The sequence below is a fragment of the Pristis pectinata genome, chromosome 5 (assembly GCF_009764475.1).
Source record: "Pristis pectinata isolate sPriPec2 chromosome 5, sPriPec2.1.pri, whole genome shotgun sequence".
In the NCBI taxonomy this organism is placed as follows: domain Eukaryota; kingdom Metazoa; phylum Chordata; class Chondrichthyes; order Rhinopristiformes; family Pristidae; genus Pristis; species Pristis pectinata.
Genome location: NC_067409.1, coordinates 9,920,391 through 9,935,849, shown reverse-complemented (window position 1 = coordinate 9,935,849; position 15,459 = coordinate 9,920,391). Strand labels below are relative to the sequence as shown.

The 15,459-nt window shown below is 41.8% G+C and overlaps 1 protein-coding gene across 1 annotated transcript in view; it reads left to right on the top strand.

The window, feature by feature from the left end:
- The window catches only part of LOC127570500 (tetratricopeptide repeat protein 21B-like), a 71,047-nt gene that overhangs the window by 42,419 nt on the left and 13,169 nt on the right, over positions 1-15,459 (top strand). The window contains exons 19-23 of the mRNA XM_052016137.1: positions 2,818-2,924; positions 6,588-6,776; positions 8,494-8,604; positions 9,103-9,184; positions 11,790-11,940. Of these exons, the coding sequence (XP_051872097.1) occupies positions 2,818-2,924; positions 6,588-6,776; positions 8,494-8,604; positions 9,103-9,184; positions 11,790-11,940 (640 nt within the window). The remainder of the gene's footprint in view (positions 1-2,817; positions 2,925-6,587; positions 6,777-8,493; positions 8,605-9,102; positions 9,185-11,789; positions 11,941-15,459) is intronic.

Here is a 15,459-nt window from a genome sequence, read left to right as displayed (position 1 = left end):
CAAGACATAGGGGAGAGTGAAAAGGGGGAGGATATTGCACTGTTAGTCAAAGATTGCATTACTTCAGTCTTGAGGTAGGAATTCCAGGAAGGCTGCTCAAACGAAGCCATATGGGTTGAGATAAGAAATAAAAAGGATGTTCTTACTTTACTGGGGATGTTTTACAGACCTCCTAACAGTCAACAGATTTTAGAGGAACAGATAAAAAGGGAATAAAAATGGGGTTACTTTACTGGGGGATTTCAATTTCCCAAATATTAGCTAGGATTGCTTTAGCATTAAAGGCTCGGAGGGAGTGGAATTTTTGAGGTTTATCCAATTGTTTGAGACTATGTGGATAGACCAATGAGGGAAGAGCATTACTGGACCTATGCAGCCAGTCAAATGGAGGACGTGTCAGTGGGGAACATTTTGGACCACATCTTTTAAAGTAGTTACAGAAAAGGATAGGGATGGTACAGCAATTAAGACCAATTTCACTAACATAACGGAAGATTTGGTAAAGATAGATTTGGAGCATCTACTTGCAGATAATTTTACATCTGATAGTGCAAAGCATTTAAAAGAGAAATTACAAGTGTTCAAGGCTAAAATGTTCCTGTAAGGGTAAAAGCCACAGATAGACATTGTAGTTGAAGAATTCATTGAAGGGGTGGGTGAAAGTTTAGTGCAAGTCTCCCTAAATAAAGGATTAGAGGGCAGGCTTAAATGTGGATAAACACCCAGGACCAGATGGGATTCATGCTAGGCTGCTGAGGGAGGCAAAGGAAGAGATTACTGGGGTTCTGGCTGAGATTTTTAAATCTTCACTGGATACAAGTGAGGTACCAGATGACTGGAGGATAGCAAACATGGTCCCCCCTTTTCAAGAAAGGCAGCAGGGAAAAGCCTGCTAACTATAGACCTGTGAGCTTTACATCAGTAGCAGGAAAGATACCAGAAAAAATTCTGAGGGAAAGACTTAATGATCACTTGAAAAGGCAGGGACTCGTCAGAGATGGCCAATATGGCTTTGTCAAGGAGAAATCCTGTATGACCAATCTGATTGAGTTCTTTGAAGAGGTAACAAAATGTATCGATGAGGGTCTGGTGGTAGATGTGATTTACAGGGACTTTAGTAAAGTCTTTGACAAGGTTGCAAATGGGAGACTAGTTCAAAAGATTAGGTCCCATGGGATCCAGGGCAAGTTAGCAAACTGGATCCAAAATTGGCTTGGCATTAGGAGACAGAGAGTGGTGGGAGAGGGTTGCTTTTGCAATTGGATGCCTGTGGGTAGTGGTGTCCCACAAGGATTGGTGCTGGGACCCTTGTTGTTTGTATTATACATGAATGATATGTGGACGTGGAAGGCGAGTTCAATAAATTTGCAGATGACATGAAGTTTGGCAGAATTGTTGATGGTGTGGAAGGTAGTCAAAGGCTTTGGAGAGATATCAATGTTCTGGAAAAATGGGCTGAAAGGGCAGGTGAAGTTTAATCCAGACAAATGTGAGGTGATGCATTTTGGGAGCACTAATGAGGCTAGGACATACACTATGATTGTAGGGTCTTGGGGTGTATTGAGGAACAGAGGGACCTTGGAGTACAAGTCCATAGATCAAAGGTGGCAACGCAGGTAGACAACATGGGGTATGGAATACTAGCCTTCATAAGTCAGTGTTTTGAGTACAGAAGTAGGGAGGTTATGCTCTAACTTTATAAAACCTTGGTCAGACCTTAGCTGGAGTACTGTGTGGAGTTCTGGTCACCAAATTTTAGGAAAGACGTGATAGCATTGGAGTGGATGCAAAGGAGCTTCAATAGGATGATACTTGCAAAGGAGCAGTTCAGTTATGAGGAGAGAATCAAGAAGTTAGGTCTTTTATCCCTGGGTTGAGAAGGTTAAGAGGGGACATGATTGGGGTATATAAAATTATGAGGGGTATAGATAAGATAGACTGCAGGAAACTTTTCCCCAAATCAGAGATAGATAAAACTAGAGGACTTGGGTTTAGTGTAAGGGGGAAAAGATTCAGAGGGGTTATGAGGGGGACCTGGAATGCACTGCCTGAGAGAGTGGTTGAAGCTGGGTCACCAGAGTAGATGAGCACTTGAATTGCTTAATCATAAGAGGGCTATGGACCAAGTGCTGGGGAATGGGGGTAATGCAGAAGGGTGCCCACACGTTGGCATGGATGAGGTGGCCCGAATGGCCTGTTTGCATGCTGTATGATTCTATGGAAGATATTGCACACAGTGGCAGTAGGGAGAATCAGGAAGTATTACTCAGCAATAACATATAGTTCAATGTCTGGTTTTAGTTACTAAAGCATCTCCCTGTCCCAAGCTCATTAAATTCACAGCATTGTCAGTGTAGGGGGCATTTGGATTTTCAGCATGTCTGGCTGACAATCCTAAATTGTTAAAATCCTTAGGGAGGGTGCCATCAAACTGAAGAGAGGGACAAGGTGAGATAAAGCAGGAGGCAGTGAATAGGTGGTGCAAAGTGTACAGTTTAAAAGCAGGAAGCGGTGGCTTGGGTTTCCCTTAGATCCTGGTGAAACATCAAGAGATAGCACAATAGTTCTGACCAAAAAAAAACAACAGAAATGCAGAGAGGCAGAAAAATGTGCAGAATCTGAGTTGTATTGAAGTGAAAAGAAATGACTACTATTTTGTTAATAGAATGTGTACCACAAGGTGTCAGAAAGACTGTAAGGGAGCATTTTTATCTGATGTCTGTTGTTAGCTGTCTTTTAAGATCACATTGCTATTCAGTAATAATGCAACCGGGATATTCCAGGCACTTACAGTTACATCACTTTATTCTACTGCAGTAAATGATTTAGCTGCCATAATGAATGATGTCAAATACCTGATGCTTCTGGCTAAGATCTGCACCAAGACTAATGAAATAGAGGAAGCACTGACTGCTTTAAACAAGGTAAGGGAGACATAGATACTGGATGAAATGAATGCACTATTGACCACTCTAACCTGGACTCTAGGTCAGAAACTTTCATCCGTGCAGTGTGGCACCAATGGATCATCACTATTTAGTCTTGATATTCATTGCACATGAAACTTGGATCACATGTTATTAAATACTAAGCCAGCTCAGAGCACAGTTGGACAGAGAAGTGCCCTGTCTTTTCACTCCCAAACTCATTCCTTGCCAGCAAGAGAGGGATTCTGTACCTAACAAAATGTGGAATAATTTTTTTTTACCTTAATGGGAGTGTTGAAAAATAAACGTCACTATAGAAACTCTCCAAAACATTCAACAGTATTGCGTGGGTTTTGATTATTTTGGCTCATTTCTAAAACTGAAAATGGAAAAAACTAGCTCATTTTTGAAAGGTGTATTTGAGTTTTAGGAAGTGGGTTAAAATTACATTTATCACAGAAAGGGATTAATTCAAAGGGAGTATTGTTTAAACATGTAGATAATTTAGAGTCATAGAGTACAGCACAGAAATGGGCCCTTTAGCTCACCATGTCAGTGCTGACTTCTTTACCCATATACACGAATCCCATTTGCCTGCATTAGGACTGTATCCTTGTATAGCTTGCCTGTTTAAATGTCTATCTCAATACCTCTTAAATGTAATAATTGTATCTGATTCCAGCACCTCCTCTTGCAGTGATGTCCAGATATCAGTCATGCTTTGTGTAAAAAAAAACTTGCCCCTCAGATCCCCTTTATCCAAGGCAAAAGGGATTCTCAGTAAACACTACAGGTTGCAGTGAGAATATTACCATACTGCAGAACATCACGAAAGGGTCCAAACAATGCCAAAAAGAACTGGCTGTGCTGTTTGTGGATCTTGCTAAGGCATTTGACTCAGTGGGACACAAGCTCATTATGAGGGCTTTGATGAAGATGAGGCTCCCAAAATTCTTGTGGACATCATGCATTTGTATACTAATACTAGTATTGTGGTGGAGGTTGGAAAGGAGAAAACAGACCCCATCAAGACTCCTAATGAAGTAGACCCAGTGGCTTTACTTTGTTAGGAGTTTGAAGAAATTTGGTACGTCACTGAAGACACTTACAACTTTCTATAGATATACGGTGGAGCGTATTCTGACTGGTTGCATCACCGCCTGGTATGGAGGCTTCAATGCACAGGATTGCAAGAGGCTGCAGAGGATTGTAGACTCAGCCAGCTCCATCACGGGCACAACCCTCCTCACCATTGAGGACATCTTCAAGGGGCGGTGCCTCTAGAAGGCAGCATCTATAATCAAGGACCCTCACCATCCGGGACATGCCCCCTTCTTGTTACTATCATCAGGGAGGAGGTACAGGAGCCTGAAGACCCACACTCAACAATTCAGAAACAGTTTCTTCCCCTCCGCCATCAGATTTCTGAATGGTCCATGAACACTACCTCCTTATTCATTTTTGTTTGCACTATTTATTTTGTATTTTATAGTAGTTTTGTATCTTTGCACTGTACTGCTGCCGTACACAACAAATGTCATGTCAAATAAGTCATTGATAATAAATCTGATTCCGATTTAAAACTCCTTCCTCTCAACTTAAATCTATGCCCTCCTGTTTTTGATACCCTGACCATGGGAAAAAGATTTTGACTCTCTGACCTATCTATGCCCCTCATAATCTTACTTACTTCCATCAGGTCACCCTTCAGTCTCCTTTGCTCCAGTGAAGATGAGCCCAGCTGATCCAATCTCTCACCATGACTAAAGTTCTCCAATCCAAGCAACATCCACTGCACTCTCTCCATTGAATCACAACTTTCCTATAGTGTGGTGACCAGAACTGCACATGATACTCCAAGTACAGTCTAACCAGTGTTTTGTAAAGTTGCAATGTATTGTATCAACTTCTTATATTCTATGCCACGACCTATGAAGGCAAGCATGCCATATGCCTTCTTCAGCACCCTATTGACCTGTGTTGCCACTTTCAGGGAACTATGTACTTGGACCCCTAGGTCTCTCTGTTAATCAACATTCCTTAGTGCCATACCATTTATTGTATATCAGTACTGGAATCAGATACAATTACTACATTTATACAGTAAATGGCAGAAGTGTACAGAGCCATGGTGTACAGAGGGATCCAGTGGTGCAAGTCTATAGTTCCCAGAAAATAGCAACACAAGTGGATAAGGTAATAAAGAAGGCTTATGGCATGCTTGCCTTCGTTGATCAGGGCATTGAGTATAAAAGTTGGCAAGTCATGTTTTAGCTGTCTAAAACTTTGGTTAGGGCAAATTTGTGTCCAATTCTGGTTGCCACATTGCAGAAAGAATGTGGAGGCTTTGGAGAGGGTGTAGAAGAGGTTCACCAGGATGTTGCCTGGATTGGAGACTATTAGCTATAAGGAAAGGTTGGACGAACTTAGATTGTTTCCCCTGGAGTGTTATGGGCTGAGGGGCGATCTGATAGAAATATATAAAATTATGAGAGGCACAGATGGTCAGAGTCTTTCTCCCAGGATAGAAATAGAGGCATGGAGTCATGCAGCAGGGAAATGGGCCCTTCAGCCCAACATACCCACCAAGATGTCTATCCAAGCTAGTCTCATTTGCCTGTGTTTGACCCAAATCCCCCTAAACCTTTTCTGTCCATGTACCTGTCCAAATGTCTATTAAACATTGTAATTGTACCAAAATGTCAAATGTGAGAGGGCATATCTTTAAGGTGAGATAGGGATTGTTTAAAGAAGATTTACAAGGCATGTTTATTTTTTACATAGAGGGTGGTAGCTACCTGGAACACACAGCCAGGGGAAGTGGTAAAGCAGATACAATAGTATCGCAAGAAATATTTAGACAGACACACGAACAGGAGGGGAGTAGAGGGCTATGAACCTTGTGCAGGTAGACGGGATTAGTTTAGATTCGGATCATGCTCGGCACAGACGTTGTGGACCAAGGGGCTTGTTTCAGAGCTGCACTGTTCTATGTTCTACGTATATGTCGTGCTCCTATTTGACTTCCCAAACTGCATCACCTTGCACTTGTCAGGAATAAATTCCATCTGCTAATGCTCTGCCCAACTTTCCATCTGATATGTATCCTGCTGTAGCCTTAAACATCCTTCCTCACTATCCACAACACCACCAGTTTTCATGTCATCCATGACCTGACTAACCATTACCTCCTATATTTACACCTGTGATTACCTCACAAATAAAGGTCCCTGTGCTACACCACCATATATTACCCACGTTAACCTACTAGTCACAGACTCCCAGTCAGGAAAACATCCTCCACCACTACCCCCTGCCTCCTACCACCAAGTCAGTTTTGGATCCAATTAGCTAGCTCACCTTGGATCCCTTTGTCTTAACCTTCTGGACCAGCCTACCATGTGGGACTTTGTCAAATGCCTTATTAAAGTTCATGCAGACAGCCCATCTTTCATCAGTCTCCTTTGTTAGCTCCTTAGAGAACTTAATCAAGTTTGGTAAGAAAGGATTTCCCTGCACAAAGCCATGCTGACTATCCCAAATCAGAGTTCCTGCCCTTCCAAATGCACATAAATCCTAAGTATGTGCAAGACTTTCAGCCAAGTGTTTGACGTTGGACTTGTGTTGTCGAGTTTCTGCCATATATGAAGTGTTTTTTAGGCATTCGAACTACAAGGACGACTACTGAAGCGCCTGTTGGTGGAGCAGTCTGATATGATTCCTATCCAGAATCAGCTGGCGGCCTCAATCTGTGCCCAGATAGCTCAACTATCAGTGGACCAGCAAGACTATGACAAGGCAATCCGATACTATACCGAGGGATTGAACTTTGTAGAAAACAACCCAAAAGTGAGTAAAAGGAAATTTTTATTTAGAAAAGTGTGCATTTATAGGCCAGGCAGGGTAAGAATACAAGTCTTCCTGCCCCAAATGTCATTGGTGAACCACTTGAGTTTTAAACAATCACCTTAACCACTAAAAAGAAATTAACTACTAAGAACACTGATCAAAAACTGTAAGTACTTAAACTTAAAGCACCAACAAAAAACTGGCTGCTTTCATCGACCACTAAGGATGCTAACCGATAAACTAAATACTTGCCAGTAGGTTGCGAACCACCTGTCCGTGCCCCACATATTGTCGGTACAGTGAGGTGGAGTGGAGGTGAAGAGGAGGATACTGAAGGAGAGTCAGGGAAGTAAATAACTTAAAGATGCAAGTACCTGAGTTGGTTTTCCAGCATTGGCCTGGGACTTGCTCAGACTTGCCCTCTTTAAGTTGACAGAAGCATGCTTCATGAGCACCATGATATCCCTCTTCTGCATGAGCAGGGTACTCATGTGCCACTGAAAGTTACAGTAGTGGCATCTAAACATGCACTGAATGTCGGGTGCCATTGTGTGAGTCTGGTTGCCTCTATGCATTAGCATATCAGGGTGTGTGGAAAATCCACAATGAAAATCATACATTTACAATTATGAGGTAAATTACAATTTTCAATAATGTGTTATCCTTCATATGTATTGAATCACAAGGTTTAAAAAAATGTGTGAATCTTAATAATCCAAATTCTAAACTGGTGAAATTGACAGAAAATGGAGAAAGTTTTACTGCAGTTGTAATTTGCATATTGCGTACACATCCAGTCTCCCTACCTAAGGAAGGATATACTTCAGATAGAGAGGATACAACAGATTGATTCCTGGAATGAGGGGACTGTCCCGTGAGCAGTAATTTTAATCAGACTTAGCTGTACTCTAAAGTCTAGAGGTATGAGAGGTGACCTCATTGTAACATACAAAATTCTTAAGGGACTTGACAAGGTGGATGCAAGAATGATATTTCCCCTGGCAATGAAGTCCAGAACAAGGGATTACACTCTCGAAATAAGGGGTTGACTATTCAGTACAGACACATGAGGGGCAGGCATGGTAGTGTAGTGGTTAGCGTAACACTTTACAGCACCAGCAACCTGGGTTCAAATCCGGCCGCTGCTTGTAAGGAGTTTGTACGTTCTCCCTGTGACTGCGTGGGTTTCCTACAGGTGCTCCGGTTTCCTCCCACGTCCCAAAGACGTACAGGCATTTTATGTTGGCACTGGAAGCATGGCGACACTTGTGGCTGCCCCCAGCAAACTATGCAAAAATAGATGTATTTCACTGTGTATTTCGATGTAAATGTGACTAATAAAGATCTTGTCTTATATAGAAATTCCTTAATCCAGATGAAATTCTCTGCTCAGGAGGGTTGGGGAGGCTCCGTTGCTGAGCCTGTTCAAGACAGTGGTGAGATAGATTTTTGGATACCAGGGGTTTAAGTGGTTATTGCAGGAAAGAGGTAATAGATGAGCCATAATCTTACTGAATGACAGAGCAGATGTGAAGTGCTAAATGACCTACTGCTTCTACTTCCTACGATATGCAGGAAGTGGTAAATTGAGTGGAAGGAAACTTGTATGGATCGTAAACGCAGCCCAGGCAGTTGAGCCAAATGGCAAGTCTTTGTGCTGTCAATTCTGTGTATTTCCAGGTAACAGTGTTTCATTCCCATATCATTGTTTTCCCAGCTGTTGATAGAACTTGCCCAGCTGTACCTGGCCAAAGGAGACAGTGATTCGTGTGAATATCAGTGCATCAAGTTACTGAAGAACATAGAAAACAATAATGACGTTAACATGGTATGTCTGTTTATACATATTTTAAAGCACTGTTGACCAAGATGTTTTATAATGCTGGTTCATTTATTGTAACCCTAACCCCTCAACCACCATCAAACCTTCTTCCAGACGTCCCTTCATGTTCCCACACACAGTATACAAGACACAATTTCACTGTACCTCGGTACAAGTGACAATAATAAAACAATTTTGATTCCAATTCCAATACATCCTTCACCCTCATTAAAATATGGAAACAACCAACCAGCAATAGGATTGGTTATCTGGCCTTGGTCCTGTCTCCAATGAAGCTGGAAATGGGTTGATTTATACTTGGCTGGGCTCTGTTTTAGATTTCCTGAATGATTCTGATTGTACTTCCCCCCCCCCCCCCCCCCCATAGGGTGGCCTGCAATATTGTTGCTGCTGTTACACTGGGGTATTGGGAAAGGGTAATGAGGGGTAGATATTGATGGGGATGATAATGTCAATTGGAGGTAAACTTCTTTCTCTCTGCAGATGATGGCAGACCTTATGTTTAAGAAACAAGAATATGGACAAGCTATATTCTATTACCGACAACTGCTGCAGGGATCACCAGGTATTTATCAGTTTTGTGTCTAGTCCAGAAATTCCATTCACAGTTTTATCAGAGACTGGTTGATAAACAGCATAAATAAAAACAGAAAGTGTGAAATAGTGAATCAGGGAGCATTCACGAAGAGTGAAACAGAGTTAACACTTCGGGTAATCAGAAATGAATGAGTAATTTGTATTTTCTGTTTTTATTTCATCTGATGTATTTTGGTTTTTGTTGATGATTAATCTCATAGGATGTTAAGATCAAATTGTTTAGTTTTGGCTTGCACTGTTTCCTAATCATTATAATATGTCTAATTAGTAAGATTCTGCCAATTATTGCTCCACTGCATAAAAGTAGCATCCATTTTAGTTCTCTTAGTGTCCATATATAAGTCTATCAATAAGGTGCCATAGGACAACATATTGTCAAATACATTCATCTCAAGAAAGTTCCATTCTCCATTAGTGGTTCAGGGGCAAAGCATTCCATGATGCAATCACTAATTTAGTGTTAAAGAAGAGCACATTCTGCTTATCTCTCACTTTTTATCTCTCATAACTGACTCCCAGACAGAGGAAATGCCAGTGACAATTATGGTAGCATGAATTTAAAATTAGTACTCAAAGATACTAGATTATTACTTTTTGCTGTTTAGCACACACATAGCGCTGTATTTCAGCTCTGCTAGACTGACACCTTCATACTCGGTATAGAGTTATATAGCATGGAAACAGGCCTCTCAACCCAACTTGTCCATGCTGACCAAGATGCCCATCTAAGTTAGTCCCATTTGCCTGCATTTGGCCCATGTCCCTCTAAACCTTTCCTATCCATGTACCTGTCCAAATTTCTTTTTAACTTTGTAATTGTACCCACCTCTACCACCTACTCTAGCAACTCGTTCCATACACCCACCACCCTCTGTGTGGAAAAACTTGCCCTTCAAATCCCCTTTAATACTTGCCCCACTCACCTTAAAACTACGTCTTCTCAACCCTGGGAAAAACACTGTGATCACCTACCCTATCTGTGCCCCTCATGATTTTATAAACTTCTATAAGGTCACCCCTCAGACTCCTTCGCTCCAGGGGAAAACAGCCCCAGCCTATCCAGTCTCTCATTATAACTCAAGCCCTCCAGTCCCAACAACATCCTTGTGATCTTTTCTGCACCCTCTCATCTTTTCAACCAGAACTGCGCACAATATTCCAAGTGTGGTTGAACCAACATTTTGTACAACTGTAACATGGTGTCCCATGTACAGCTGTAACCGGTATACCTTGAGCTTCTCCAGAAATGTTCTTCTACGTTCTGCATTGAACGAGTGTTGATCCTCTGTCTTGATGGTAATACTAGAGTGAGGGATATACCAAGCCATGAAGTTACAGATTGTGGTGGTATACATTTCTGTTTCTGCTGGTCCACAGTGCCTCATGGGTGCCCAGTTATATAGGTCAGTTCTGGTACTCTACTATTTATCATGATCATTGTACCATGCAACACAATGGAAAGTGTGAAGACAGGACTTTCTCTCCACTGGGATTGTGCAGTGGTCACTTCTACCAATGCCATCATGAATAGATGCATCTGCCAAAGGTAGATTGGGGAAGATGAGGTCAAGTAGGTTTATCCCTCATGGTTGTTCACCCACTACCTGTTGCAGACCCAGTTTGATAGCTCTGTTCTTCAGTACCCAACTGGCTTAGTCTGTGCTGGTACCACCAAGCCACTGTTGGTGATGGACATTGAAGTCTCCTACCTAAGGTTAACCAACCTTTCCAGGCTTTTATCAGAACTGATGAATGATCATCAACCTGTCAGGTTCATTCTGTTTTTCTCAACAGATGAATCCTGATCTACTAGGTTTAACTAAGCTGTCATGATTTTAGATTTCCAGTAACCCCGATGTTTTGTATGTCACAGCTCCAGTATTTTTTTTCCTGTCTCCTCTCTCCTCATATTTACATGTCCTCCAGACAGATCGGTTCTTCACCGTCCTCTCTCAGTCGGCACCACTGCCACTTGTGCCATTCATTTTTTCTGGTGTCCACCCTATTACAGATATTCCACGTTCCCTCACTCTTCTCTGCAACTCAAAGCATGTTTGATTTTTACTTTTCCTGGTTCTGTTGAAGAATCATTGTCCTGACATGTTAATTCTGTTTCTCTCTCCACAGAAGCTGCCTGCACTGCTGAATATTTCCAACAATTTATGTGTTAAGCAAACTTATTTGGTATGCAATCCATTTATTACCCTACCTTATCATTTATCACAGATTCGCAGGAGGCACACTTTGCTTTTGCCAGCTCTATGAACGAACTATCTAATTAGACCCAATCTCTTCACTCCCTCCCAACCCCTCATCATCTCCAACAAATTTTAATAAAAGGCTTGCAAGATATTTATTCTTTTCATTATGCATCCAGTTTCCTTTTCAAAAGTTGTCATTAAATAATTGATGTTATGTTGGAAGGTTTTATTTTTCTAGGGCAGAAATGTTCATCTGTCCTTTTCATTGAATAATTTATTTAATAGAGAATATTTGGTTTTACTAACATAGCAATGAATAACAATTTGAATTATCTTGAAAGGTCTGCAAATTTTTCTCTCCCCTTTTGGCAGACAATTTCTTGGTCTTAAGCAAGTTGATTACATTGTTCAGAAAAACAGGAAAACTTGAAAAAGTGCCAGAGGTTTTGAATATAGCAGAAAAGAAATCACCAAAGACAATCATGGAACCAGGATTTAATTATTGCAGAGGCCTCTATTTCTGGTAAATAAAGTCTCAACAGAACCTGAAATATTTCTGAAATACATTTCTTTGGCCAAGTGTAAGACCCTGCCCTGACAATCTGGCTGACAAGACTATTTTATGTTCATTGGTTTAGACTGTTTAGAATTTGTGGGCTTGCATGTTTGGAAAATCTTGTTCTTAGTCCTATCATCTTTATGGAGGATGAATCCAAAATCAGACTTTTTTGTATCAAAAGTAATTGGTATGAATGTAGATGAACTTTAAGATGCATTAAGGTAGCTTGTTAATTTCTTTATTTGGTATGTTGGAAAAATCCCAGATAAAGTATGAAACTCTTTGCAATTTGGAAAAAAAATTGGAGGTGATCTTATTGAAAGATACAAGATCACGAGGGGGCTGGCAGGGTAGATGCTGAGAGGATGTTTGCTGTAGTGGGGAAGTGTAAAACTAGAATGTATTGTCTCTAAAATGTGGTCGCCCAAAATAAGATTGAGATGAGAAGGAATATCGTCTCTCATAAAACCTTTGAAATTCTCTATGGCAGAGAGCTTTGAATGTTGAGTCATTAAGTATATTCAAGGCTGAGATAGATAAGCCTCTAGACTTTAAGAGAATCAAGGGTTTTGGGGAACGTGTTGAGGAAATGATCCCATTAGCCATGATGAAGGAGACTTGAAGGGGTTGTATGACCTACTCCTGGTCCTATTCATTATGTTAAACTACCTGAGATCCAATAGCACCTGACACGTGTTTCAATAATAGTCACAGATGACAAAGCTGTATGGTATTGGAGTGATACTGCAGCACCACATCAAGTGGAAGTTGTTTCCAAATGGTTTTTACAACATTTTCAGTACAGGGCATTAGATAAAGAGGTGAATTAAAACACTCCAGGAATATTAAAGGAGCACATAATTCCGCCACCCCCCCCCCCCCCCCCATCCTTTTAGAGTATCTAGGAAGTGAACTTTGAAGACCCTCTTTGTGATAGAGCAAGATTACTTTGGTATGATGAGGGGGAGGGGATCTTTTTCATCTTGCTGTCTACCAACATTCCCTTTATCCAATGGGTATCGATTAGATTTATTATGAATAGAATAGAAATGGAAAATAACTAGTAGAAAGCCCAATGGGCTATTGGGTATAGCTGATCTAGGCTCCGAGTCAATGGGTAGTTCATGACGAACTTAGAGTCATAGAGTTATACAGCATGGAAACACATCCGTCAGCCCAACTCAAGGTGCCTACCTGAGCTAGTCCCATTTGCCTGTGTTTCACTCATATCCCTCTAAACATTTCGTATCCACGTACCTGTCCTATCTCCCAGCTCCACACCCACTCCCCTCCCCTACCTGGCACAACCTGCCTGTCATTTTACACCCCACCTCAGTCCACCAATCACCTTCCCCTCCTCTCCCCTTCCCCTCTTTATACTGGCTATCTTGCCTCTCCACTCTCAGTCCTGATGCAGGATTTTGACCTGAAACATCAACAATTCCTTTCCTTTTACAGATGCTGCTTGACCCACTGAGTTCCTCCAGCAAATTATCTGTTGCTCCTCTTTCAAACTTGCTCTGGCAGCTCGTTCCACATACCCACCACCCTCTGTGTGAAAACCTTCCCCTCAGGTCCCTTTTAAATCTTTTCCCTCCTAACTTAAGTCTATGCCATCTAGTTTTCGACTCCCCTACCCTGGAAAAAAGATAGTGACTATCTACCCTATCTATGCTCCTCATAATTTTATAAACCTGTATAATGTCACCTCTCAGCCTCCTAAAGTCCAGGGTAAACAACCCCAGCTTATCCAGTCTCTTCTTATTACTCAAACCCTCCAGTCCTGGCAACATGCTTGTGAATTTTTTTGCATCCTTTCCAGCTTAATAACATCTTTGCTATAGCTAGGCGACCAGAACTGCACACTCGTGTCACAGTACAAGAGGCAGACTGCAAACACTAACAACCAAGGTAGCAGGCACTTGGAGCATTTTGCCTCATAATCTCTGCCTCAGGATTAGGACATGGAGCTTTGGATATTTACAGGCTGTGTTTTTTTGACCCTGCTTGGGACTTTCATGTAGACCACAATGTTACTGTTAATATGCATACACAGGAAAATTTATATAATCCGGCATCCAATCACTTAATCCTTACGCACTCATTAGTCCAGAATGTGAGCCAGGGATCCAGAATGCAAGTGAGGGTCCAGTGTATGGCCAGGTCCAGGATCTGGACTGTGGGCCGGATCTGCAGCCAGAGCCAGGGTTGGGGTCAGGAACACCAGTGATCAGGATCGTTGATAGGTTTGCAGCCATAGCCAAGGTCCAGAGTGCTTGTATATTTTCCACTCCATTTAAGCTCACCAGATTCAGTAGAAAGTTTATTATACCACTGTGTAACACGTAAATAAAAGTGTGTTTGGGTATTAATAGGAGTTACATCCAATAATCCAGAAAATCTACTACTCTGGAACTGCAGAAGTCATAAAGGTGCTGGATTATAGAGTTTTAGTGTACTTGTTTTTACTTGCAAAAGTGCCCCATTGGGATTCTGTTCAATCAGTTGTTATACGTATATAAACAGTATCCAAAGTAGATCACTAAGGCAGGCACAGTAGTGTAGCAGTTAGCGTAACGCTATTACAGCACCAGCGACCCGGGTTCAATTCCGGCCACTGTCTGTAAGGAGTTTGTACGTTCTCCCCGTGTCTGTGTGGGTTTCCTCCCGGTGCTCGGGTTTCCTCCCGGTGCTCAGGTTTCCTCCCACATTCCAAAGACGTACAGGTTAGGAAGCTGTGGGCATGCTATGTTGGCGCCGGAAGCGTGGCAACACTTGCAGGCTGCCCCCAGAACACTATGCAAAAAGATGTATTTCACTGTGTGTTTTGATGTACATGTGACTAATAAAGGCCTTGTCTTGTCTTGTCTTGTCTTATATATGTATGAATACTTGGCTACCTAACAGGAGAAGGGATATCCTGGCATCTTACCAGTAAGCATGTCTTTAATGCTTACAGAAACCCAGCAAGAATTGTATACTGGACCAGTGGGGTCACCTGAGCTTTGGAACCCAGTGTATGATGAAGTCCATTTTGCAGCAAAGTCCCACCTTCCCTAAACGCCTTAATTAGGACTTACTTAAAAGAATTTCTAAATCTTACGCGTTAAAGAGAACTTTCTCCCATACTGTACAACCTGTGTTTAAAAAGGTGTTAGTCTGTTAATTGTACATAAATGCCTCTAGAACTAAGTAGTTTTGCAGTGCCTCTGCTCTCTCCCACCCCCAGCTCTTTTCCCCTTCTCCAAATAACAATCAGAGTTTCATTGGCACCTGAAAGTAATGATTAACATTGCTGCCCTAAGTGAGGAAGAGGAACATCAACCAGGATTCCTAATTCCAATTGCTATCCAACGATTTCAATTGAAAGCTCGATGTACAAGAGGAAGCCTCCTATCTCCCAGCTCCACACCCACTCCCCTCTCCTACCTGGAACAACCTGCCTGTCATTTTACACCCCACCTCAGTCCACCAATCACCTCG